Below are 27,403 nucleotides of genomic sequence, written 5' to 3' on the forward strand. Positions count from 1 at the left end.
GAGAATCTGAGATAACAAGGTGTAGAGCTGGATGAACACAGCAGGCCAAGCAGCATCAGAGGAGCAGGAAAGCTGATGTTTCGGGCCTAGACCCTTTCTCTGAAGAAGAGTCTAGGCCCAAAACGTCAGTTTTGCTGCTCCACTGATGCTGCTTGGCCTGCTGTGTTCATCCAGCTCTACATCTTGTTATCTCTGCCTATCCAAGAGTCACTTAAATGCCCCTAAGGTTTCTGACTCCACTACCACTGCCAGCAGCGCATTCCACGCACCCACCACTCTATGTGAAGAATCTACCTCTGACATCTCCCCTATATCTTCCTCCAATCACCTTAAAATTATGCCCCCTCGTAATAGTCATTCCCGTCCCGGTAAAAGGTCACCAGCTATCCTCTCTATCTATGCCTTTCAACATCTTGTACACATCTATCAAGTCCCCTCTCATCCTTCTTTGCTCCAAAGTTAAAAGCCCAGCTCCCTCAACCTTTCCTCATAAGACCTGCCCTCCAGTCCAGGCAGCATCCTGGTAAATCTCCTCTGCACTCTCTCTAAAGCTTCTCCATCCTGCCTATAATGAGGTGACCAGAACCGAACACAGTATTCCAAGTATGGTCTAACCAGGATTTTATAGAGCTGCAGCATAACCTCACGGCTCTTAAACTCAATTCCCCTGCCAATGAAAGCCAACACACCATACGCCTTCTTTACAACTCTATCAACTTGGGCCGCAACTTTAAGGGATCTATGGACGTGAACCCCAAGATCCCTCTGTTCCTCCACACTGCCGAGAATCCTGCCATTAACTCTGCATTCAAATTTGACCTTCCAAAATGAATCACTTCACACTTTTCTGGGTTGAATTCCATCTGCCACTTCATTGCCCAGCCCTGTATCCTGTCATTGTCCCGTTGCAGCCTACAACAGCCCTCCACGTCGTCCACAGCTCCACAAACCTTCGTGCCATCATCGGCAGACTTACTAACCCACCCTTCCACTTCCTCATCCAAGTCATTTATAAGGATCACAAAGAGCAGAAGTCCCAGAACAGATTCCTGCGGAACACCACTGGTCACCGAGCTCCAGGCTGAATACTTTCCATCTACTACCACACTCTAGCTTCTAATGGACAGCCAGTATCTAGACAGCCAAATTTCCCTGAAACCCATGCCTCCTTACTTTCTGAATGACCTGAATAGAGGTTTTTATAATAGCTGGGTGTTGAAGACAATGATGAGCTGGCCTGGAAGGGGAGTTGATGCCTGGAGCAGTTGCTGCATGATATTATAGAATGGCGTGGCGAGCTCAATGGGGCCGAACAGCCTCCTCTGGCAACTCTCCGAGGCTTCAGCGGATGGTTTGCGCGGAACGTACTTCCCATTCCAAGTCATGCCTGGAAAACCCAAACGTTGACGGGCTTGGGCGGGAATGCTCAGGACAGGAGGCAGTGACTCAGCCCACTGAGTTCATTCCTCCGCTCAGTCAGATCCTTCAACTTTGTTTTCCCTCGTTTAGTCAGGGACCCGTGATAACCTTCCCCGGCACCATCCACGGGTCAATGCGGTAATCGCCATTCCCCTCCGTGTTCGGAAGAGGAGTTCCCAGCCTTTCCAATGGCGACAACACTTTGGGAATGATAAGCCCTGTGACTTTAATGCTGGAAAGGTTGAGTGTGACTCAGCAAGGTTCTTCCCTCGCAGAAGAACATAAATAAAAGCGGGCAAGATGTTTATGCATGTGAAACTTGAACAATCCATTAATCGCTCATGAGATCTGCCAACAAAACCCCAGAGGCTTAACTAAGAAACATGTTTATATAGATACACATTTGTGTGAGTGCAGAGAATGTTGTGTAACTGAGACTTCAGGACTAATTCCAAGTAGCCATGGCAACGCCGTCTTATTTGCCTGAACTCATTTGCAGAATGTAAAAGACAGGTTCAGTCCCTGAGGAACCTGGCAAGAGGTCAGGCATTGGGGCAGCTCCTGTCTTCGCAAGCCTGATCTGGGACGGCATGCCCGTACCCAATCCAACAACGCTACTGCGAGGGTAGCGGTCAGAGTGGGGCCTTCGCCCCTCAGGATGAGTTCGACTGCTGGGCCCGGCTACTGGAAAGTTCGGACCCGGTAAAAAGGGATAAGATGAGACATCACAAACACCTCCCCACCCCCTTCGCCTGCTCCCCGCACCTTATCCCTCCCTCCTGAACAGCTAGCCACTGCCCCCTTGTGCCCCCACCGTGTGTTTACTGTCCATGCCAACCCCCGCTCCTCTATCTACCCCACATGTCCCCTCACACTCCTCATTGCTGACTTTGCCCCTCTAGTCACCTGCTTTATTGCTGTCATGCCAACCTAGTGCAAACTCACAGCTCCTACTCACCAACCTTCACCATTCACCCTCCGCAGCAGGTATCCATCATTGCGGGGGGGGGGAGTGGTTAGGGGGTGGGTGCAGGGGAGAGGCCTCAGGACCTGTGCCGTGGTTTAATAAATTTCCTAAGTAGTTATTACTCAGTTTACTATTTTAAAAAAAGAGACACTACTTTGATTTTAAAAAGTCCATTCTTTACCTTTAACTTTCGTTAATCCTTTTTAGAAGAACATGCAGTCTGTGGTGGTGAGTGACTCTCTTGAATCACTGAAGCCGATGAGGTGAGTATCTGCTACCACCCCTGCCCCTACCTCAGCCAGAGTACTGCTACTTGATTGGCTCACCCAATACAGACCCGGTTTAAGGTTGTGTCATGGTGCGTTACTCTGAGCCAGAGAAACGACTGTTAAATCTGCATCGATTAAATCTACATCCTCAGACAGGCCTCTGGGAGGCTTTAAATTTAGTTTTTCAACACCTGCAAATGAAAACAGGGAGCAGCAGCTTTAAGCTCGTCCCATTACATCCAGCCGGCCCTCCCGATCTGTTTCGGGCAGACAGAAGATGCTGTTTTCGTTATATTCCCGCCATAAACTTTAACTCCTTGCTACCACCTCCTTCGGGGCCTATTTCAGACTGGCAGTGAGAGTGGCTCAGTAGCAATAGGGTTAGCACTGCTGCCTCACAGCACCAAGGACCCGGGTTTGAATCCACCCTCAGGTGACTATATGAGTGGCTATCCCTCTGAGTGCAACTCCCACAGTCCAAAGATGTGCAGGTTAGGTGGATTGGCCGTGCCAAATTACCCATAGTGTCCATGGATGTGCAATCTAGATGGGATAGCCTTGGGAAATGTGGGGATGGGTCAGGGTCTGAATCTAAGTGGGACACTACTTGGTTGGGGGGGTCGGGGTGGGTTGGTGCAGACTCAGTGGGCCGAATGGCCTCTTTCTGCAGTTTAGGGGTTTTAAGGTGAGCTTCTGAGTCCATCTGCTCTCTATTGCAAGGTAGACTCCTTCCAGGCCTACACACCCTGTCAGTGCTGAGTAAGGGTTTACCACGGGCTAGGCCACATTGACAGCCGGAGATGAGTTAGGTCCAGACCCAGGAATCCAATGACCTGGGTTTCCTTGAGGCTTCTGCAGACCGATGTGGTCTGGGACTCCTATCGACAGCTGTTTTCGTTGGTGTCTGTCTCAATCTCTCTTCAGCCGGTGTGTGACTCCATGTGACTTTTCCTTTGGCATTGTGGTGGGTTCCAATAAGGTGCGGCGGGGGGCGCTTTAGGTGCTTGAGCTCAGCACTGTAAAGTGGACTTCATCTTAAATCATGTTTTTTTGTCAAATTTCTTTCTTTGTTATATTATCGTGGAAAGGCTGTTATTCTGAACTTTTTCTTTACTTTTCTAAATTATTGCAATGATTTAGCACTTTTGCAGGCCTGTAATTGCTGGGGCTTTTTATTTCTTTGTTTTTCTATTTTTCTCGCTGAAAATTTGTACTGAAGAATCTGCACGCAGGTAACTTTGCCCCTGAAGAGTGGCGACTTGTAAGCTTCTCGCTGTACTCATGTAACAAAGCTGATTCAATTCAAAGCATTTCACAGTAAATAAACTAACCTGTAAATTCAGTCTTTTCATATATACAAAAGCAGCACCTGCTTTGGACACAGTGAGATCCTACAGGCAGCAAAGTGATGATGACCAAGTAATGTGCTGTTTAGAATTAGGTGGCATTGGTTGAATGACTCGTGTGGGTCAAATTTCACTTCCCCGTGAGATATTGTACATCAACCTGAGAGAGTGGCTCAGGGTGTTATTTTCAAATCTCATCCAAAGGGTAGCATCATCTGTTGGGTGCTGGCTGTTTTAGCCTTGGGTGATATGTTTAAGGTTCAGACGTCTCGAACTCACGACCTTCTGATTCAGAAACAATCATCCTGCCCATTGAGCCCCATCTAACCTGCAAGATATAGGGCTATGAGTCTGTAGCTATCATTCTCCAACCTGTTGCACCCCCTGCGATATCTCTCCTCATTAGCAGTGGGAGGTCGGGGTTGGGGGGAGGTAGAGCTACTGTTACAATCTTAACAAGTTTAGTAATAGCTTTTAAGAGAAACTTAAACAACTTTTTAGAACGCTTTTACAGGGGATGTGGATATCACTGGCTGGGTTTGCCCTTAATTTCCCAAAGGACAGTAATGAGTCAACCACATTGGTGTGGGTCTGGAGTCGCACATAGGCCAGACCAGGCATGGACAGCAGATTTCCTTCCCGAAAGGATATTGTTGAACAAGATGGATTTTTAACACCAATGATTGCACAGTCGCAGTTGGATTAGCTTTTTATTTTCAGAGTTTTTTTGGATTGAATTGAGTGCCCCCATCTGCCACGCTGAGACTCGAAATCACATCACCGGAACATTAGCCCGAGTTTTGGGATCACTAGCCCTGGTAATATTACTGCAATGCCTCCCTTTTGTTTGCTCCCTAGAGAGAGTCACTTGCTGTGAACTGTGCAGAGTTCCTGTTTGCTCAACAGGGTAAGGATTACTTGGTGTGTAACTCCTGTTTACAGCTTCGGTGGATGTTATATCCTGAAGGGATTGAGGACGAAATAGTTCAACTTCCCTGATAAATAGTTTCTCACCACAGTGTGACCAGTATGCCACAGTCATCACTGGTTCCCTGTAATGTTCCAGTTCAGTTGGATACAGGGTAAAGCTTCCTTGTTTGAGCCACAGTTGTTATTCTTGCTCCTGTGAGCAGCTTCTGAGCTGGAGGGGTGTTCGCTGCATTGTGTGTGTGTGTGTGTAGAGAAACGGGAAAGCCAAAGAGTTGGTTGAACTGGTTCAACCAAAAGAAGAAGCACCTGTTCCTCCGGGAAGCTGTTAGACATCAAACATCCAGCACTAACAGCCAGGAGGTAGCAGGGAAACACAGACGAGTGCTATTGATGAGTAAACAGGCCATGTGAAGCCAATGACCCTCTGTCTTAGGCTGGGTAATTGAGGTGTCAACGGGTCACTCAGACATGAGTGTTACCTGAGGAGCGAGAAAGTCTGCTGACGGGGTATGAAGAGTGGCACGGTGGCTCAGTGGTTAGCACTGCTGCCTCACGGCACCAGGGTCCCAGGTTCAATTCTAGCCTCAGGCAACTGTCTGTGTTGAGTTTGCACATTCCCTCTTTGAAGGCCTCCTGTGGATGCTCTGGTTTTCTCCCACAGTCCAAAGATGTGCAGGTAGGGTGGATTGGCCATGCTGGTAGTGCCCAGAAATGTGCAGGTTAGCTGGATTGGTCATGGGAAATGCAAAGTTATAGAGAAGCGGGCTGGGCCTGAATGGGGTGGTGTGGACCTGATGGGCCGAATGATCAGCTTCCACACTGTAGGAATTCTAAGTTGCAATGGTTAGAATGCACAGTCAGCTATTGTTTTCACTTCTCACAGGCTAGTTATCATTGCTTTGGATGACGGCCCGATCAGGTATTATGCAGCAAATTGCTTCAGAGATAGTAGAAGCTGCTGATGCTGGAGAATCTGAGATAACAACGTGCAGAGCTGGATGAACACCGCAGGCCAAGCAGCGTCAGAGGAGCAGGAAGGCTGATGTTTCGGGCCTAGACCCTTCTCCAGAAAAAGGGTCAGAAGAAGGGTCTAGGCCCGAAACGTCAGCCTTCCTGCTCCTCTGATGCTGCTTGGCCTGTGGTGTTCACCCAGCTCCACACCGTGTTATCTCTTTATGCAGCAAATTGCTTTCTTGATGCATCATTATGGGAAAGCCTCACAGAATTGATACAGTGCAGAAAGAGACCATTTGGTCCAGCACCCCTTGCGCCAGCTCTTCCAACACGTGTCATTACCTAGTGCAATGTATTGCTTCCCCCCCCAGATAATGTTGCACACTGTTTCTATTTATGCAATCATCCAAGGTCCTCTGGAAAGCTTCACTTGGACCTGCCTCCATCACATTTCCAGGCAGTGCGTTCTGAGACTCAACAATGCACTGTGTGAATTGCTCGTTTTGTTTGCAAAGGTTCCAGCCCTGCCCCCACCCAAAGTGCCAGTTCTGTGTTTGTGTACGTGTGATCCACTGAAGGTTTTCTTTTGTCTCAGAGAATATGAGTGAGAGGACCTCAGTCGGCAGGAACACAGAGACTCCTCTAAGGCATTTTACGTGCATCAGAGAGAGAGGAGATGGGCCTTTGGTTTAGTGGGGCATCTGTTCCTCTGGCAGTGCAACACTGCCTCAGTACTGCGCTGGGGCCGTTGGTCAGGAGTGTGTGCAAAGTCACTGAAGGGGCACTCAGAGCGATAAGGTGACGTTTGATACTGAGGCTTTGAGGGTTACCAGTGAAGCCATACTGAGGTGTTTTGTGTGTGATTGATTCTGGTCTGAGCCAAGTGAGGTGCACAGGCTCAGGCAGCAAACGGGCTGATGTGCCACTTGTCTGACGCATCACTTGGCTTCTTACAGACATGTCACGGCACTTGTTTTCCTCCTCTTGCCTGGGAGGCTCCGCACTGGACGCACAGCTGCTGGCCATGCAGGGGGAAGCCTAAGTTTCGAAAAGAAAAGCCTCCAGTTTGCTCAAAAGTTGCGGGTCACGTTTGAAAACCTAATGCAGAAAAAAAAGGCTCCGTTTCTTACTGGGTCACGTAAAACCCCACTCATCGTTGCCCCTCTAACGTAGGTGAGAGTTGGCTCCCCAAGTGGGCCCACTTTAGGCCTGTGTGCTCCCAGGAATCCTTCCCCTCCAGTCTCACAGCCCATCTCTGCACACTCCTGTCTCCGTTGAGGAGTCACGGCCATTTCCCAGCCGGAATGAAGCTTTGGGAAGCACTGGTGTGATAGTTATCACAGGCATCCCGCTGTACTGCTCCCTGTCACTGTGACATTGAACGCACCCATGCTGCTGGAGGGACTCCTGTGTAAAAGTGTGTGTTCCTCACAGCTGGGATTTTGTGAGAGATGTTTGCAGTCACTGATGATAAGCTTAGAACTGCAGATGCTGTGAATCAAGAACTAAAACCGAATTTGCTGGAAGGGCTCAGCAGGTCTGGCAGCATCTGTGAAGGACAAAACAGAGTTAACGTTTCGGGTCTGCTGACCCTTCCTCAGACCTTATTTGGATGATTGGGCAGATTAGGATGTTAGGATGCTGTGGATGAGACGGGCCGAAAGGTCTGCTTCCGTGCTGTACAACTCTATGACTCCACGACTCTGTAAAGATGCAGAACCTTTAAGGTATTTTTAAGGCAGAGCTAGATAAATTCTTGATTCCAAAGACGATGTGCAGGAATGTTGAGTTGAGGTTAAAATGAGGTCGGCCATGATCTAATTGAATGGAGGAGCAGGCTCAAAGGGCTAAATGGCCCACCCTTGTTCCTTATTTGTATGAATTGACCACTGTTAAAGAGAGCCGCACCTATTGGAAGATGATCATCTGCCGGGGACTGTATGTTATGAGGGAATCTCTGGGAATAAAGTATCAGTTAGCAATAATCTGTGAAAGGTACTGTTTTCTGAGAGGGGAGAATAGTTCTGTAAGGTTTGTTTTTAAGGTGTGCTTTTATTCTGAGAGGGGCTACAGTGTTGCAGGGAGGATGAGATTCAGGATGATAGGTGCTGAGCTAGCATTTGTTTCAGATAGATATGTGGCTGTCAGAGCAAAGGATGTGAGTGAATGTGCATACACCCCATTACCCAGAACTCTGCCAAAACCAGCCATCTGGCAGTGATTGCATGAAATCAGACTTTGCACAGTTAAGTCATCCTTTTGGACCACAGAGTACTCTAAAGCCGGGCTAGCGCTGTCACTGTGCAGCCAGAGCAACAAACAGGACGTGCTGAGGTTCTGTTGTCACTTCTGACATTGTCAGGTCGCCTGTGATCATTTCGAAGCGCTGCACAGCGTGCCACGGTGGCTGGTGATGTAGGGATGGAGAACTTGCAGTTTAAAGGTAAACTTCACGAGTTCTGCACGCAATTTCCAGGAAATGAAATACACAGCACCAAGTGCACCCAAAGCAAGGCCCCACAGGCAGCAATGTGGCAGTGACCAGATGGGATTTGCAGTGAAGTTGTTGGACGGATAAATGTGTGGGGCACTGGGTGAACTCCTCTGCTCTGTGATGTACTGCTATTGTAACTGGTACACCCAGTGAAGAGGCAGGTCATTGCGTTAATATCTGAAGGGACCTTTGATAATATGAAATACTCCCTCAGTATTGCATTGGAATATGGAGCGGGACTCGAACTGATAACCTTTTGACTCTAAGCCAAGCAAGCTGCTCTTTGTAGGAAAGGCTCAAACCATCACTCAGAGCAGTGTTTTGGCTCATGTACAACAGATTTTAAATCTCCGCTGCCTGCCCTTTCTGAAGACCTCCACGGGTTGGGGCAGCAGGCAGGACAAGTCTCCCGAACTGACTCCAAACAGCAAGGCCGCCTTTCGGCTTTGCCATTCAGGGCAGGGGCACAGGGAATGGGTGAGCCAGTATGGATTCGATGAGTGGCCTGCTCCCACGCTGTAGGGGATCCTACTGTCATTCTGTCAGGACACTCCACCTGGAATTGGGAAGCTCGCCTGTAACCATCACGTGTAAAATCAATTGTACATGTTGATTCTCCAGAATGGAATCTTTCCCTAGCCCCCTGTGGCTTTTCAGTCTTTTCAGATCTGCAATAAGTTGCTGGTTGGTTATCGGTTTTAGATCCTGCCTACCCTTTTCAATTATGACAGGGCTGGATTGGAAGCAGTGTAGGAAACAGGCACACCAGCCATTTGGAGAGTTGAGGCTGAGCTGCAATCCATATAATCTAGTGCAAGTGCATATAGGAAACCAAATAAAAGCAGAGTCAATGAGATATGGCACGACCAAGAGTGTGTGCAATTAGACTGCGCCAGCATAGTAGAGATATGCTTCACGCAAATCTCTTGGCTTCAGCATCTCTTGGTGCATTGAATCTACTGGCTAGATTGACAAAATGCAGGAAAGAGATGGAGAGCTTAGTGGCGTGATGCAAACATAACAGCCTGTCCCTGAAACATCAGCAAAATGAAGGAGCTGGTCATTAACTTCGGGAAGCAGAGCGGATGGCACGCCCCTGTCTGCATCAGCGGTGCTGAGTTGGAGATGGTCCACAGCAGTCCAGTTCCTGGGAGTGACGGATCACAAACAATCAGTTCCTGGACCACCCGCGTTGACGCTACGCTCAAGAAAGTACAACAACACCTCCACTTCCTCAGGAGGCTAAGGAAATTGGGTGTGTCCTCAAAAACTCTTAGCAACTATTATCGATGCACTGTAGAAACCATTCTATCCAGATGCGCCACAGCTTGGCGTATGGCAACTGCTCTGCCCCGGACTGAAAGAAACAACAGACAGTTGTGAACACAGCCCAGATCATCACACAAGCTAGCCTTCCACCCATTGACTCCATCTATTAATCACATTTTTTCATGGCAAAATACAGCCACCTTGCAACTATACTGAGCACAGAAACTGAAGGCCCCATTTTTGACTCCCGGTCTGTGCTCAGTTATCCAAAAGTCAGGTGATCCAAAATTTGCTTCCGATTCCTGGACGAGACATGGTGAGGGAATGCCTCCAGACCCGAAACAGCAGCCTTCCTGCTCCTCTGATGCTGCCTGGCCTGTTGTGTTCATCCAGCTCTACACCTCAGGCTCCAGCATCGGCAGCTCCTACTATCTCCAACGGGGTGTATTGTTTTACTTGATATGACAATTGTCATATTATCTCTCACAGCATAAGAAGCTGGGTGTAGATATCAAGATATTGAAGATGGTGTAAAGATATGACATTCGTCAGGCACACCTGTAGCTGGGCTAATATTAAGTTATTTGTTTACAAGAGAGCAGCATGCATTTGTCAAAGTGTCGTGCTCCAAGTGATCCTGGGGTAAGACGGAGTTTGAGGGCTTTATACTCTAAGGTCACATGCTGTGGTCCCATGGTAATATCAGGAGCATGTCATTTAAAGCTGACACATTGACTGTGAGACCCAACAGAGAGGGGAATCCAGACCATGTTCCCTTGCTTGGATGTGCGTGACTCACTGAAGATGTCGCTGATGTGCGTGCCAGGATCTTGGAGATTGGTCATGGGGGCGACGTATTGACAAGGCTGTTATGCTCCTGGGACTGCAGTTGATGGGAAAAAAAAGAGTTTAAGGAAGACTACGGGGGGTATTTTCACTTAATGCCTACATGCACAAACACAGGTGAGAACACTTCAGCAGGTGGACAGTTGTTGATACAGTGCCCCTACAGTCACAATGTTTACACTGTATAACCTGTGTGTAAATGATACCGACTCCTCTCTTTGGTACATGCAGCCACTGTTTATCATTCAAACAGTGCGAGCTTAAATTACAAATCCAATGCACTCCAACCCTGTTTTCTGGATAAGCATAGTCATGAATATTATAAGCAATTTAAAGGATGACATAACCTGAGCATAACCAAGAAAAATGGGTGCTTGAAGTGAGTTACAGACTGGAATCTAATCGGGGGGTTCAGATGGTTTATATATAGAATAACGGATACCCGGGAGCGAATGAAAAGCTGGAACACTAGGGGCTGTCTGTGGAATTCTCTGCCCTGGGGAGTAGTGGCAATTGTGTCATCTCTGCAAGCTTAAGAATCTGTCTTTAATGAAAGATGATAAATAAAATTGTTTTGGCTCACTGAACACTCTCCCACACGGGGAAACATCCTTTCAACATCTACAACGCTGTTGAGACACTCCAGGACTGCAAACGTTCCAATAAGACCAGCCCTCATTCTTCAAATCTTTGCTTGGATACAGGCCTCTCTTCTTGAATCTTTCCTCGCAAGACAGCACCTTATCCCAGGAATCAGTCAAGTGTACATTCTGGGCACTACTGCTTAATGACACATTTATATCCTTCCATCACTAAGACCAAAACTGTACATAGGTGTGCAGATATGGCCTCATCAAAGCCTTGTGCAACTATAGCAAAACATCGTTACCCTTATACTCCATTCACCTTGCGGTAAGTACCATCACTCCATTTGACTTTCCAAACTTTTGCTGCGACTGTATACAGTTTCTGATTCATGTCGCAGAACACCAGGTCCCTCTGTACCATAACATTCTGGAGTCTCTCTCCATTTAATTAACATGGTTCTTCTCTGTTCTTTCTGCCAAGGTAGACAGGTGCGTTTTCCCACGTTACATCATTTCTGCCAAATTTTTGCCCACTGATGTAACTGATTTCCCTTTGCAGATTCCAATAGCCGCTTCACAATGTTTGTATTTTTGTGATCAGTAAATTTAGCAACCACTCCTTTGGCCTTTTGATCCAAATCATTGATGCAGATAGCAAGTAGTTAAGTCTGTAGATCTGACCTCTGTGGCCCTCTGCTAGATACATCTTGCCATGAAATTGACTCATTTACTCTTACCACTGTTTCCTGCCAGCTAACCATGGTGCCCATGGTGTTGTATTTCCCATGTGTGCCAAGAGCAGTTGTTTTGTTCTCTAACCTTTGAGATGAAGCTGTGTTCAGATGAATTCTGGAGTTCCTGAAGCCTAAGCTGGGGTTCAAGGGAGCAGGCCAAGGACAGAAATAAAAATTAGCCACAAAGCTTTTGGGATGTTGTGAGAATGTGTTAGGTGCTATATAAATGTACATTTCTTTTAACCAGATCAGTTCTCACTCCTCTGCTGCATTCCTGTTTTTATTTATAACTTGTGCTTATCCTTTTGCTTTCAGAAAGCATTGATTGCATCTGTTTCCACTGTCCTGGCAGGCAGGGAGCTCCAGGTCATTAGCGTTCACTGTGTGAAAACACTATTCTCACATTCTCCCTTTATCTTCTGCCCAGAACCTTAAATCACCCATCGGGTAATGGGGAGCACCTTTCTTTTGTTGACCTTATCTAAACCTATCATCTTCTTGTTTACCTCTAACAAATCTCCCCTCAAGCATTTTTGCTTCAGGGAGATAAGGACCAGCTGCTCCAATTTAATGTTGCATAACTAAACTCTTCCACCCCGGGAGCCATTCTGATGAAACTCCACTGCGCCCTCACACTCTTGATGAAATATAGTGATCAGAATTGGATGCAATACTGTATTCATGGCCAAGCCAAAACCTTATCAGCAGGCCTTTCCTACTCTGTATCTCTTTGAAGCCCAGTATCTAGTGGTTAATTAACTTCTCCCCATGTCTGCGTGGGTTTCCTCCGGGTGCTCCGGTTTCCTCCCACAGTCCAAAGATGTGCAGGCTAGGTGGATCAGGCATGCTAAATTGTCCATAGTGTTCAGGGGTGTGTGGGTTATAGGGGGATGGGTCTGGGTGGGAAGCTTCTAAGGGCGGTGTGGACTTGTTGGGCCGAAGGGCCTGTTTCCACACTGTAGGAAATCTAATCTAATCACCTTCAAAATCTGTGCACATGGATCTCATGCACCTCCTTCTCGACACAGTTTTTAGATTTGTACCTTTAAGTCTGTATTGCCTCCCTCTAGCTCTTTATGGTATTCTATCTGTCATTGTCTGTCTATTCTGCTCAGCTATATGGAGCAGGAACCTCTCTGCTCGTAACATGTAGCGAAGTAGGCATCCGTAAGAATTCCTTTGGGCTCCTCTTCCATATTACAGACAACTTGCCGGTTTATAAATGCACGAATAATTGGCAACCGGAGAAAAAGTCATTCTCGTCAGAGGTAATGGGTCAATCTGTACGTTTGCAGGACGAGGGCTGGAAATTTAGGAACTGTTTTAGAACGGTATGCCAGTTCGTTGAGGAGATTGCATTAAGCTACAAAAGTAGTTATGTCTCAAACTTTTACATAAAGCTAAGCTAAATTTATCATGCTTGCCAAATGGGACATATTGCCCTCGCAGACATTAATTAATTATGGTTTCATTTGATTTTAAATTGAAATTATTTCAGTAATTAAGAGTAGGAAATAATTTATATCACTCAAGTGGTAAGAACACTAGATGTTGATTAAGGAGTTATAGTGATAAAACGACTTGTCTGATAGGAGCGAAAGTGACATTAATTATAACTTCAATGGCAGTGACACTCACTGTGGTTACTGTTAGTAATATTACAGGCCAGTAGTAGCATGGGACTTGAGACTGAAGACCAGTAATGTTGAAGACCTATGTTATACAAGGTTTAGTATGCCAACCACAGTAATATAAGGGAGTAATAACATTGTAAACCACAATTTTAGAGGCTGCTACTACTAGGAGACTGCAGAAATATCAGTGACTCGCAATATTAAAGGACGGTAATTTTAAATACCTTCATAATATTCAAAACTTGGTGTGAGGATCCCTTCGGTAATAGTTGGGAAAGAAATATCTCCAGCCAGTAATGTTACAAACCAAAAATATTTGGGACTGCAACAATATTAGAGGCTAGTATATCAGAGATCATTAATATTAGGAGCCAGTAATATTAGAGATCAGTGATATACACAATTGGTATTAGACGCCAGTAATGTTAGTGAATTTATTAACCAGTAACTTTAAAGACTTCTGTATTATGGCACGTTGGTTTACTGGTTAGCACTGCTGCCTCACAGCACCAGGGATTCAAACCCATCCCTTGGGCGACTGTCTGTGTGGAGTTTGCACATTCTCCCTGTGTCTGTGTGGGTTTCCTCTGAATGCTCCGGTTTCCTTCCACATTCCAAAGATGTGCCAGTTAGAGTGGATCGTCCATGCTAAACTACCCACAGTGCCCAGGGATGTACAGGCTGGGATGATTAGCCATGGGAGATGCAGGGTTACAGGGCTAGGTTTGAGGTGGTGAGTCTGCGTGGGTTGGTCTTTGAAGGGCTGGTGTGGACTCGATGGGCTGAATGGCCTGCTCCTGCACTGTGGGCATTCTATATTGACCATATCAGTCAATTAGAAGTTTCAGTAGCCCCGTAGAAAGTTGTTGTCAGTGAAGTGTTTCTGTAATTGGGGCTGCATGGCAGAGCGTTGTTCTTTCTGGTTTCTCAAGTTGAATTTGCTGGTTGATTTCTTGCCTATGGCGTTTCGTTAGCCCGTGGCTTCCCAGAACAGTGAGCACCGCCGCACAGACAGCACTCTGAACGCATCAGCACCAGGTTCTGCCGGGAGAAGGGGTTATTAAGTGCTTCACTTTAGGTTTGCATGAGTTAGCACTCACGCAGCATTCTCGTTTTGTTTCATTAAGTTGGAGACGTCGCATGGCACCTTCCCTGTCTGCACCCGTAATAGCGAGATCAATTATATTCATTGCTAAAATGTTCCCGTGTGGCTTGTCACCATTTTTGTAACATTGAGACATGGTTAAATCGAGCAGCCTCAGCCCCATCGTCTGCACGTCAGTGGTGATGCACTGATTTAGGCTCGTTACAATGATGCTTGCTAGCTGTCTCTGTGCAAACAGAGAGACCCAATTAACCTCAGCATTGAGCCTCCCTGGCCCACAAGCTATACTGTCGCTCTGTGCAGGTTGAGGTTAGTTAGCTGCCCCTGTTTGTCAGTGTGTCAGTGAAACAGCGCTGACGCTGCAAGTATCTTCCCAGATCCTATCAAATTTTTCGTGGACTGTCTGTGTTATAGAATCTTGCATTTATACAGAACCTGTTACGACCTCCCAAAATGTATTCATTGCCAATTATACTCACCACCAAAATATTCTGCATGGGTTTGTCGTCATTTTCCATAGCATTGAGACGTGGTTACTTTGAAGGTTTTCTGAATAAGGGTCCCGAAGAGAAACATCAGCTTCCCTGCTCTTTCTGATGCTGCCTGGCCTGCTGTGTTCCTCCAGCTCCACACTGTGTTGCCTCTGTCTCCAGCATCCGCGGCTCTTCTTATCTCTCAGAGCTGATCAGTGTTGTGGTAATTGTGGTAAATTGCTAAATGTAACTCCGTTTGAATTACAATGAAAGTTTACCCGGAGGAGAATGATTGTAGCTGTTTAAACCTGGTCATGTGTGGGAGGCAGAGGTACTTGGAAGAATCATTTATAACAATGCCTCAGACAGTCTATTCTATGGGATTCCAGTGATCAAATCTTCTTGAACTAAGTTAGCATCAATACAAAGAAAGGACATCATTTTTGTTGATAGTAGCAACTGCAGATGCCGGAGAATCTGAGATAACAAGGTGTAGAGCTGGATGAATGCAACAGGCCAAACATCATCAGAGGAACATTTTGGGCCTAGACCCTTCAAAAATTTCTGAACTGCTTCCAAACTGTAGGGATTCTATGATGAACTGTGACTTTTTCGAAAAGCGGCTGCAAGATGGGAGCCATGGTAGAGGCCATATGATTACAGTAAACCAGTAGACACATTGGTGTACCATTCCATCTCCAAGCGTGACTCTGAACTGCCCTCTGAAATGGTGTGGCAAATCATTCAGCTCAAGAGAAATTAGGGATGGGCAAGAAACGCTGGCCCGACCAAAGATGTCAACTTCCATGAAAGAATTTAAAGAAAAGCAATGGAATGTCTTTGAAGTGTAAATGCTGTTGGAATAATATTTTGTATGTATGTATCATGCTTAATGGAATGGAATGGACTTCACTGTCTCACAGGGGTAACATAATGAAACATAATACCCAAAAACTTGGTCAAAAGCAGTACGTGTTAAGGAATGTCTTAAAGGAGGGACGTGAGCCAGGGAGATGTAGGAAGAAGATTCAAGAGCTTGAGGCCAGCAGCAATTAAAATCAAGGTGCTCAAGAGGCAAGAGTTAGACATTCCAGAGGGTAAACAGGCTACAGAAACTGGGAGTTGTGAGGCTGTGGAGAGATTTGAAAAAGGATGAGCATTTTCAGACCAGATGTTGCTTGGGCCAACATAGGTTAGTGATATTAGACACAGTCAGCAGGGTTCAGGGTCACCTCACATTTACAGAGGCTGGACCAGCCAAAAGTGAATTGGCAAATGGTCAAATGTAAAGGTAAGAAAGGCCTGACAAGGGAGTGAAGTCAATTAAGGCAGCAAGAGAAAGGAGTGGCATTCTTTGAACGAAGGAACGTGCCACTTTTGTCATCCCATTGTGAGGTGTCCGACTTATCAGCAGCACAGGTACAGAGGAGGTTCACGAGAATGGTTCCAAGAATGAAAAAGCTCAAGATATGAGGACTGTTTGAGGACTCTGGGTCTATGTGCGATGGAGTTTAGAAGGATGAGGGTGGATCTAATTGAAACTTACAGAATACGAATGGCCTGGACAGATTGGATGTTGGGAAGATGTTTCCATTGGTAGGAGAGACGGGAACCTGAAGGCGCAGCCTTAGAGTAAAGGGAAGATCATTTTGGAATGGAGATAAGGAGAAACTTCTTCATCCAGAGAGTGACGAATCTATGGAACTCACTGCCACAGAATGGTGTGGAGGCCAGGTCATTGACTACATCTAAGACAGAGATAGATAGGTTCAAGGGGAGTAAGGGTTACAGGGAGAAAGCGGAAGAATGGGGTTGGGAAACTTACCCGCAATGATCGAATGGTGGAGCAGACTTGATGGGCTGAATGGCCTAACTTCTGCTCCTATGCCTTATGGTCAATCATCCGTTTACTTTTGTTTTGTGTTTATTCGTTGAACATTGGCATCGATGACAAAGCAAGTATTTACTTCCTCTCTTAATTGTCCATGAGCTGAGTGGCTTGCTGTGTGGTGCAGTTAAGAGCCAGCCACCTTGCTGTTTTGCTAGAGTCACGACTGGGTAAGGGCGGCAACCATCGGGTCATTGGCCGATGGTGGAAATTAAACTTGATAAAAATCTGGAATTGAGAGTCTAAAGATGACCACAAAACCATTTGCTGGGGAAAAACCCACCTGGTTCACTCATGTCCTTTAGGGAAGGAAACTGCCATCTTTACCTGGTCTGGCCTACATGTGACGCCAGACCCATGGCAATGTGTTTGACTCTTAACTGCCCTCTGAGCTACCAGGGATGGGCAATAAACGCTGGCTTAGCCCTCATCCTGTCAATGAATAAAAGAAACAAAACTTTCTCACTTTTCCACATCAGTGGAGTTCCACTGGGCTGAAATCTAAGTCACGTTCACTCACGTTATATTCACCTGCATTGGAGCAAATGTGCTACCTTGTATTGGATTCCATTAAGTTAAGATCTGTTCTATCAACTCACATTGTATAGATTTACTTGGATCAAACATTTTCCCACTCCAGCACACTATATTCAATTGCCTGATCAAGATACTTCGCATTCGCTGCCCTGCTATTGGATTCTAATGTATTGGGATAACTTGTGATGGGTAGCGAATTTCCATGAAGAATGTGGTTGATTCTCTTTTGTGCTAGACTTTAGTGACAAAGATGCATTTGCTTATTCACCCAAACTCCTGGATATTAATGGACGAATCTTACATGCATTCCCACTGTTGCCTGGTTCCTCCTTAAACAGGTTAGACAACCCCGTACAGAATGTGATAAATAAATTTGCCCAGGTCATATCACCACGAACACAAGCCATTACCAATGCAAAACAGTCCCACCTTTAGTAGAAACAAAGTTACAATAATCTTTAACACTAGCCTAATCTTTAATACTATTTGGCTCCTTAAGGTTACAATACTCCCAGAGTCTCTTGTAGATTTACGCTCTCTGTCTGCCTTAGAACATAGAACAATACAGGCCCTTCGGCCCACGATGCTGTGCCGACCTATTATCCTACTAAGATCAATTTACCCTGTATACCCCACATTTTACGATCCTCCATGTGCCTATTCAAGATTTGCTTAAACATCTCTAAAGCATCTGACTCCACTACACTGCCAGCAGCACATTCCACATGCCCACCACTCTCTGTGTGAAGAACTAACCTCTGACATCTCCCCTATATCTTCCTCCAGTCACCTTAAAATCATGCCTCCTTGTAATAGTCATTTCCACCCTGGGAAAAAGTCTCTGATTATCCACTGTCATCATCTTGTGCCTCTCATCATTTTGTGCATCTCTATCAAGTCACCTCTCATCCTTCTTCACTCCAATTGAAAAAGCCCTGGCTCCCTCAACTTTGCCTCATAAGACCTACCCTCCAGCCCAGGCAGCATCCTGGTAAATCTCCTCTGCACCCTCTGTAAAGTTTCCACATATTTCCTATAATGAGGTGACCAGAATTGACCACAAATATTCCAAGTGTGGTCTAACCAGAGTTTTACAGAACTGCAGCATAACTTCACACCTCTTAAACTCAATTCCCATGCCAATGAAAGCCAACACACCATACGCCTTCTTTACAACCCTATCAACTTGGGTCACAAGTTTGAGGGATCTATGGACAGGGACCCCCATGATCCCTCTGTTCCCCCACACTGTTGAGAATCCTGCCATTTGCCCTGTATTCTGCATTCAAATTTGACCTTGCAAAATGAATCACTTCGCACTTTTCTGGGTTGAATTCCATCTGCCACTTCTTTGCCCAGCTCTGCATCCTGTCAACGTCCTGTTGCAACCTACAACAGCCCTCCAAGCTGCCCACAACTCCACCAACCTTCAAGTCTCTTAGTCTGCAAAGCTGCTTTCTCTCCCTCTGTCTCTCCCGACGGTCACCTGGTCTTGGCCTGTTGCCATGCTGATCTCCTCAGATGGCCTCAGACGATTCCAAGAGCAGTTCTGTGGTAAACCCTGTTTCTATAGCTTTAAACAATTTTCTGGAACTTTCTATAGTTCTGGCCAGCCAGGGAGGTACACTTAATAGTTTGAAACAAGAGCCAATAGTTTAGACAGCATGCTACAATTAGTTTCTTAGTCTAGTGGGAGCCACTGCCTTTCTGTCTTTTTTTTGTATTCGTACACAGGATGTCGGAATTGCTGGCCAGGCAGCATTTATTGCCCATTCCCAATTGCCCAGAGTTTACAGTCAACTGCATTGCTGCAGGCCTGCAGTCACACTTAGGCCCCACCAGGTGAGGATGCCCCTTTTCCTTCCCTACAGGGCATTAGTGAACCAGATGGGTTTTTCCCCTGACAATTGATTCACTAGAGTCTTAAGAGTCATCACTCGACTCTTAGCCCCAGATATTTATTGAATTCAAGCTCCACCATCTGCTGCGGTGAGACTTGAACCCAGGTCTCCAGAACATTACCGCTGGGTTAACAGTACAGCGATAATACCACTAGGCCGTTGCCTCCCCAGTCTGGGCTCCTTTGTTTAGTGGATGAATTGTTGGGGGGTACGTCTGTCCAGAATTGCATCATTAGCACCAGGCTGCTATTATTTGCACGGTGCCTGATGTGTTGGTTTTTGTGATTTCGGAGTTTTACGTGTAGCCAACATACCCAGCATCCTCTATCTCAGCAAACAGGAAGCTGTTGCACCGCTGTCTGGGAACAGTAATCTAAAAATAATATTAATCCTCCAGATTAATATTTTAATTAGTGTCAAAAGTACTTCAGAAATATTGAAGCTTTCTGATATTTTTGTAGAGTCTGTTTCAATATTCTCTGAGTTCTTTTCTGCTTTGATTCATTCCCCAAATAAACAGCCATTTTCAAACAACCTTATTTATTTCATATAAATCACGACTCCCGACAAAACCTAGTTGCTTTATCTCTTTCTTTGCAGTGGTTTCGCTGCAGTATTTGTGATTTTCCCCTGAAGTGTCGGAGGCCGGGGATGGGGATGGGGGCGGTGTTGGGAGGTGGGGGGGCAGTGTTGTCCTTAGAGAGGTTTATATAATCATGAGGGGCACGGATAGGCATGAGAGGGCAAAGATGTAAAAGGGGCTTAAGGGACAACTTTTTCACACAGAGGATGTTGCATGTACAGAATGAGCTGCCAGAGGAAGTGATAGAAGCTGGTACAGTTACAATATTTAAAAGACATCCAGATGGGGGCGTGAAAGGAAGGGTTTGGAGGGATACAGGCTAAATGCTGACAAATGGGACTAGATTAGTTTAGGATATCTGGTTGGCATGGACAGGATGGACCAAAGGGTCTGTTTCCGTGTTGTACAACTCTATGACACTATCTCTCAGTGATTCACTCACCCCGAACTATCAGGATTGCATTGTATATTGTTATACTGACTCAGTTACATTAAACCCGTATAAAATATGTTCAGATTTAGCAGTGGTATTGTGCCCTGCGCTCAATACCACGTTTAGGAAGAGAGTGAGGGGATCAAAGCAAACACAAAAATTGCTATGAGATGCAGATGGATCTGGATGACCTAGTACATGGATTGCACAAGGTTAGCATGCAGCAAAGTACAGCAAGTAATTGGGAGAACAAATAGAAGTATTATCATTTGTTGTGCGCAGAACAGAATATAAACATAGGGAGGTTAGGGTCTCTTACTCCGGACACATGCAAGATTGCATCTGGAGTACTACGGTCACCTTCATTTCAAGGAAGGATTTAAATGCATGGGAACCAGTTCAGAGAATGCTTCTAGGTCAAATACCTAGAATGAGGGAGTGGTGTCTTATGAGGAAAGGTTGGACTGGCTACTGAAGTATTGAAGAACAGCGGGCGACTTGTTTGAAACATGTAAGACCCTGAGGGGCCTCGACAGGGTCAGTGTGAAAAGGATGTTTCCTCTTGTGGAAGAATCTAGAACTGGGGGTCGTAGTTGTCGCCCGTTTAAAGCAGAGAAGAAGCAAAATGTTTCCTTGCAGAGGGTCATTTGTCTTTGAAGCTTCCTCCCTGAAAATGTGGTAGATGCAGAGTCTTTGAATTTTTTTTTAAGGCAGGTGGAGACAGACTGTCGACAAGCAAGGGGACTAAAGGCTATGGGGGCTAGGCAGAAATGCAGTCGCAATCAATTTAGCCATGATCGTGTTTAATGACAGAGCAGGTTCGGGGGTGGGGGGGGGGGGCGGGTGCTGAATGGCCTTCTGCTCTTGGTTTATGTGTTCGCATGATTCACAAGAGTAGCTCCTGGGATGGAATCATAGCAGAAGTTAGGACTCGGAGAGGAGATGGTTGAGAGGAGGTCTGGCGGAGGTCATAGAGCCATACACAGAATCACGAGAGGTCTGGATGAAGGAAAGCTACCGCCCGTAAGAACAAGAGTCAGAGAGCTCAGGTTTAATTTAGTCGACAAAAGGAACAGTGGAGACACGAGGAAAAATATTTTGTTTTACAAAGTGAGAGATTAGGGTCTGAAATGCACTGTCTGAGAGTGTGGCGAAGCTCCTGTCAATTGAGGTTCACAAAGGGGAATGAGATAGTTGTGGGAAATGGGTGAAGGTGCCAGTTACTCACTCACAGCGGGGAGTGGGGCATTAGACATTCATTCTTTCAGACAGCCAGTACAGGCACAACGGAGCGAATGGTCGCCTTCTGTGCTTCGATTCTGTTCAATTATTCCACCTTCAGTCGTGACACTGGGTTTGTTTCTTTTTCTTCTCCCGTTTCAGGTGTGTGGTTGTACTATTTAATCCCAAGAAGAACAAGCAGCACCATATACTGAATGGATCGAGGTAGGACATTGTTCGCTCGCAGAGCCATGTGAGGACCCAGCCGCATCCTTCCAGCTGATATCAGCTGGACTGAGGGGAAGAGTTTGGTGGTAAATTCACTGCACTCAGGGGGCAGTTAAAGTGAGTGGGAGCACAGAACACAGATGGGACTACAGCCCCATGGTGCCACTACATGACACTCTTACATGCCATTGGCATGTCACCTGGCTGGCAGGAGCAGATTTATCCTTTCAACCCCAGTGCCTGGGGGCAGGGAGACGACCGGGAGGAGGATAGAGAGAAGGGAATCAGAGGAAGGAGAAAAGGAAGTGTACCTTTGCTTGGGACCGGCCCAAGAGATCACTTGAGCCAGGTTTGATTTGTAGCACCTACTGGCTTTTATGCGACGAGCTCTGACTTTGTCCTTTATTTCTCCCAGGAAAACCATCACGGCGGTGGCCTTTTCTCCAGATGGCAAGTACCTGGTCACGGGTGAGGTGAGCTTCATGACCCAAGGGTTTCTGCCCAATTCCTACAGTTTGTTCCTTGTGCCCTCGGCCTTGTGCTAACACAAATATAAGATAGTCACTGATAAACCCAGGAGCAAGTGAGGTAAATGCATGAAGGAGAGAGGGAGGAGGCAATGACTTAGTGTTATTATCTCCAGACAATTAATCTGGAGACCCTGGAAATGTCCTGGGGAACTAGGGTTCGAATCATGCCGTGGAAGCTGCTAGACATAGAGTTCATTAGAAGTCTGGAATCAAGAGTCTAATGGTGGCCGTATAGTCATTCTAAATTGTAAAGGGAAAACCCATCTGGTTCACTATTGTCCTTCAGGGAAGGAAATCTACCTTCCTTACCCTCTGGGATAAAGATATTACTGGGGTATGAGGAGATGATTTCAGACGCATACAGCGATGTGGTCGACTCTTAACTGCCCCATGCAAAGGCCTAGCAACCAAGGCCTAGCAACCTAGTTATCAAGGGCAATTAGGGATGGGCAACGAATGCTGGCCTTGCCACGTTAAACCTACATGACATGGAAGGAAAGAAACGGAAAAGGAGGAGGATGAGGGGGTGTCTCCTGTGAACTAGATGGGCCAAGTGGCCTGAAAATTTAACCTAATTCCAATCCTGACCTTCAGAAAATGGTGGCTCACCACCAGTGGCAAGAAGGGTTGGGCAATAAAAGTAGGCCCAGCTGCTAACACTCACAAAATAAATTGGAATTTGGGAATATTTTCAGCTAAAATGGAATTCCTCTCCATTAAAGTCGCAGTATTAATCACAATAAATTGACACTGATCCTGCTTCAAGATACTTCTTTCATCCTGTTGATTATTTTGTGAAAATGTTCAAGCAGCCCACGCTAAGTTTAACCATCTGGTCCCAATTTAAAGAGGTGGCATCTGGGGCTTAGAACATTTCCTGTGAGGATGAGATGTTGCCAGGGAAACCATTGACTTCCTGCTGTAAACAGTTCTACCACATCATTGTCTTTTTCAGCATTAAATTGTCACAGTGACTAGCCTGTGATGTTATTCCCACAAACACCCGTCTGAATCCCTCCCTCAGCTAAACGAAGCAGCAAACTGACTCTTTCAAAGGTTTTCACAGAAGCAAAATAATGCAGAGGCTGGAAGTCTGAGATTGAAAGGGGGAAGGTTTGACTTTCTCGATAGTTCGGGCAGCAACGATGGAGAGAGAAGCTGCTAATGTTGCAGGTCCAGAGATTTTCGCTCCTGTCTGAACAAAAAGCCTTTAACCAGTAGCGTCAGAGGATTGGGCTTCCAATCCTACACCTAGGCAGTTAACACTGGGAAGTGTCCAGGCTCAGCCTCCATGCCTTGGTGGGGGAGGTGGGGGGGAATGTTGCTTGCTTTGGTCGGATTTTCATTCCAGAAGGCAGGAGGGCTGGGCAGTGAGTGGAATTTCTCAGAAAGAGAAAGGAGGTAGCCATTAGAGGCTACCAGGTTCAATGAGGTGAGCTGCTTAAATTCCCCAGCATTGTGCTCCGGGATTTTGTCACAGTTGTAATAATGTCAGTCGAACAGCCTTCCACCTATCAGTCCTCACAGCCCTACACATCCCCATTCTTTATTCCACCTTGTGTACCATGCACCCAGCCCTTGTATCCTCCTTATAAAATTATGCACCTCTAACTATGGGCTGGGGCGTGGGGTCACTGCCTGCAAACAACAGGTTACCCACTTCTTGATGTCAAGAAACACTTGCTCACACGGAGGATGGAGGCAATCTGGAACTGTCTTTGGCTCAGGAACTAAAGTTTCAGAACCACAATTAAGATTTTTTTAGTCTGGTATATCACATAACTGCAGTCATCAGTTGAGCAATATTTCTGAAATCCAATTAATCGAACAAAACACAGAAAGATCACAAGGCAGGTGTTGCGTCGCAGCTACAGTGTGTGTGAGCTACTGGACACCTGTGTGATCTATGGTAACCATATCTGCAGTAGGTGGATGCAGCTTGAGGAGCTTTGCCTGAGACATTAGGACACTGCGATACATCAGGGAAGAGGACATTCCATGGATGCATGATTTGAAGAAGGAGCCATACCCTGAAGATTGGGTACTTGTGATTTGGTCTGTGTTTAGATACAGAGTTGTATGATTTGGAGCAAGCATGAATTAGAGAGTAAGAGAGTTAGCAGTGAATGAGACTTGAAGAGAGCTAGAATTTGAGAAGGACTTTTCTTTTAGAGCTTGCCATGTGCCTACGGACAAGTGACACAGCGTTAAAGGAGGTCATTCATCTTATCTTGTCTTTGTGAATCAGTGGAAGTGCTTTCCAATTAATCCCGCTCCCTACTGACTTTTCCTTTACAATTTTATATCCAAGGCATTTGGCATGCTTGCCTTCATTGCTCAGTCCTTTCAGTGTAGGAGTTGGGATGTCATGTTAAGGTTGTACAGGATGTTGGTGAGGCCTCTTCTGGAATAATGAGTCCAGTTCTGGTTGCCCAGGAAGGATATTAATAAGATGGGGAGGATTCAGAAGAGATTTACAGGATGAAAAAGGTCTGGATAGCCAGAGACTTTTTTTAACTGGACCATAGGAGGCTGAAAGGCAAACCTACAGAAGGTTATGAAATAATGGTAGGCATGGATAGAGTTAATGGGAGTTGGCTTTTCCCGAGGATGGGGCATTTCAAGATTAGGGGGCACATTTTTAAGGTGAGAGAGATTTAAAAAAGACACAAAGGGCAAATTGTTTATACAACAGGGTTGTTCGCATGTGGAATGAACTTCCTGATGAAGTGGTGTATGTGGGTGCAATTACAACGTTTTAAGACATTTGGATAGATACATAATTAGGAAAAGTTTGGAGGGAAATGGCCCAGGAGCAGGCAGTTGGGACTAGTTTAATTTGAGATTATGGTCAGCATGGACTGGTTGCACTGAAGGGTCTGTTTCTGTGCTGGATGACTACAAGGGCAGGTCCCTGTACCTGAATATGCAGCACCGCTATTAAGTATAAATAAAACCTCGCTTTAAATGGCAGTTATTGGAGTGATGAACAAACTTGGGATTGGCCAGCAAGCCCTGCCCCCGTCACAGAAACTCATCAAACAACAGATGAAATAACAAGATGTGGATCTGGATGAACAGAGCAGGCCAAGCAGCACCAGAGGAGCAGGAAAGCTGATGTTTCGGGCCAGGAGCCTTCTTCAGAAAATTCTGAATTCATTTTCTGAAGAAGGGTCCAGATGTTTCGTTTTAGGTTTTGCAAGCTCGGTCTGGTGGGGCATGTATTACAGATGGATGGAGGAACAAGTTTTTTTTGACCAGTCAGCCATTAGGATGTGCTTGGCGTCATACCAGCTTGGAAATTCCTACACAATATGGGCTCAGTCATGTGGTGGGCAAAACATCCTTTTGGCCTGGTGCAAGTATCCTGTTTGTGGGGAGTAACTGCACAGCAAACAGCTTGCGTAACATGTTGTTCAGAATTTTGAGATATTCATCAAGATGTGTGACCTCAAATCTCACCAAATCCTTCTACAACAGAGTTAAGTCCATCCCGGCCAATCTTACTAAACCCTCCCGTTAAGTACGCCAGGGGCAGAGCCTGAGCCTCGACCCCTGCATCGCGGTTATGTTTTGGCTGTGGAGCAAAGTGGCAACACCTGTGATGCGGTTGGGTGGTTCTCAACGACGTTCTGTTCTTGGCTCTGCGAGTCGGAAGGCCGGGGGTTCAAGTCCAGCTCCAACGACATCAATCCACATAGTTCTGAGGCGCTGGAGGGAAAGAAATATTCAAGCAGAAAGAGAAATTGGGGTGTTTGTTTGCCAAATGAACTGCCTTTACCCAGTGGGGCTGTTCAATCTGGCAAGGGTGACACTGTCAAGATGCATGCGGGACATGTTGAATAAGTACCTTGTGTCTGTATTTACAACAGAGATCGAAGCGGAAATGTTGGTTAGAATGAATGGTAGCTCTGTGGTTCACACTGCTGCCCCATAGCGCTGGGGACCTGGGTTCGATTCCACCCTCTGGCAACTGTCTGCTTGGAGTTTGCACGTTACCCCCCACCCCGTGTCTACGTGGGTTTCCTCTGGGTGATCCTGTTTCCTCCCACTGTCCAAAGATGTGTAGGTTAGGTGGACTGGCCATACTAAATTGCCTGAGATGTGCAGGCTAGGTAGATTAGTCATGGGAAATGTAGGGTTATGGAGATAGACTGGGGGCCTGGGACTGGGTGGGAAGCTCTTCAGAGGTCAGCGTTGACTCAATGGGTCGAATGGCCTGCTTCCACACTGCAAGGGTTCTGTGGTTCTCCCTAGGGTTGAACCAGGAACTGGGACATAACAAATATAGTAAACAAAATATCAATAAATGATTCAATGTCCAATCCCTTGGACCTGTTGACCTGAATCTCAGACTCTTCACAACCAATTGGCTGAATATCAGTGATTGGGAGACCACGGGAACCTGCGATTGATGGTAGAGTGAGTGATCACTGAGAAAGGTTTTAGCAGATCACAGAGAGCCAGCGTTACTTTGTAAAGGATAGCCCATGACTTGACCAGTTGCGGATAAGGGTGGTGAGGAGATGGGCGAGTCAAGGAATAGAAGGGTTGGGGAACAGGTGGGGAACGAGGGGTTGGAGATGGTGGAACTTCAGGGAATGGGAGGGGCAGGGAGTAGGAAGTAGGTGAGCGGAAAGTGGATTAGGCAGCGAGCAGGAGAGGGATGGGCAGGTGGGATTGGGTAGAAAAAGGCCTTAAGGTCCGGTCTAGTCAAAAACAACCACCAAAGAACTATAGGTGATAATGGGAACTGCAGATGCTGGAGAATCCAAGATAACGGGGTGTGGAGCTGGATGAGCACGGCGGGCCGGGAGCGCGGGGGCTGGCGTTTCGGGCCTGGACCTTTCGTCGGGGGGGGGGGTGATGGGGAGAGGGAACTGGGGTGGATGGGGAGGGAGGGGGAGGGCGGACGGAGGATGGAGAGTGGGGGAGATGGGTGGAGAGGAGGGTGTGGGTGGGGGGGGTGGGGAGGGGTGGCGGGGGGGTTGCGGTGGGAGAGAGATTCCCTGGGGTTGTTCCGGAGGGTACCTTCTTCCAGTTCCCTCTCCCCAT

General features: G+C 46.5%; 1 protein-coding gene across 4 annotated transcripts in view; it reads left to right on the plus strand.

Annotated features, from left to right (window-relative positions):
- The window catches only part of LOC125455801 (mitogen-activated protein kinase-binding protein 1), a 169,999-nt gene that overhangs the window by 59,074 nt on the left and 83,522 nt on the right, over positions 1 to 27,403 (plus strand). For all 4 annotated transcript variants that reach the window (XM_059649300.1, XM_059649303.1, XM_059649301.1 and 1 more), the window contains exons 3-4: positions 21,753 to 21,815; positions 22,234 to 22,291. In XM_059649300.1, the coding sequence (XP_059505283.1) occupies positions 21,753 to 21,815; positions 22,234 to 22,291 (121 nt within the window). The remainder of the gene's footprint in view (positions 1 to 21,752; positions 21,816 to 22,233; positions 22,292 to 27,403) is intronic.

This window comes from Stegostoma tigrinum, chromosome 10 (genome assembly GCF_030684315.1).
Source record: "Stegostoma tigrinum isolate sSteTig4 chromosome 10, sSteTig4.hap1, whole genome shotgun sequence".
In the NCBI taxonomy this organism is placed as follows: Eukaryota; Metazoa; Chordata; class Chondrichthyes; order Orectolobiformes; family Stegostomatidae; genus Stegostoma; species Stegostoma tigrinum.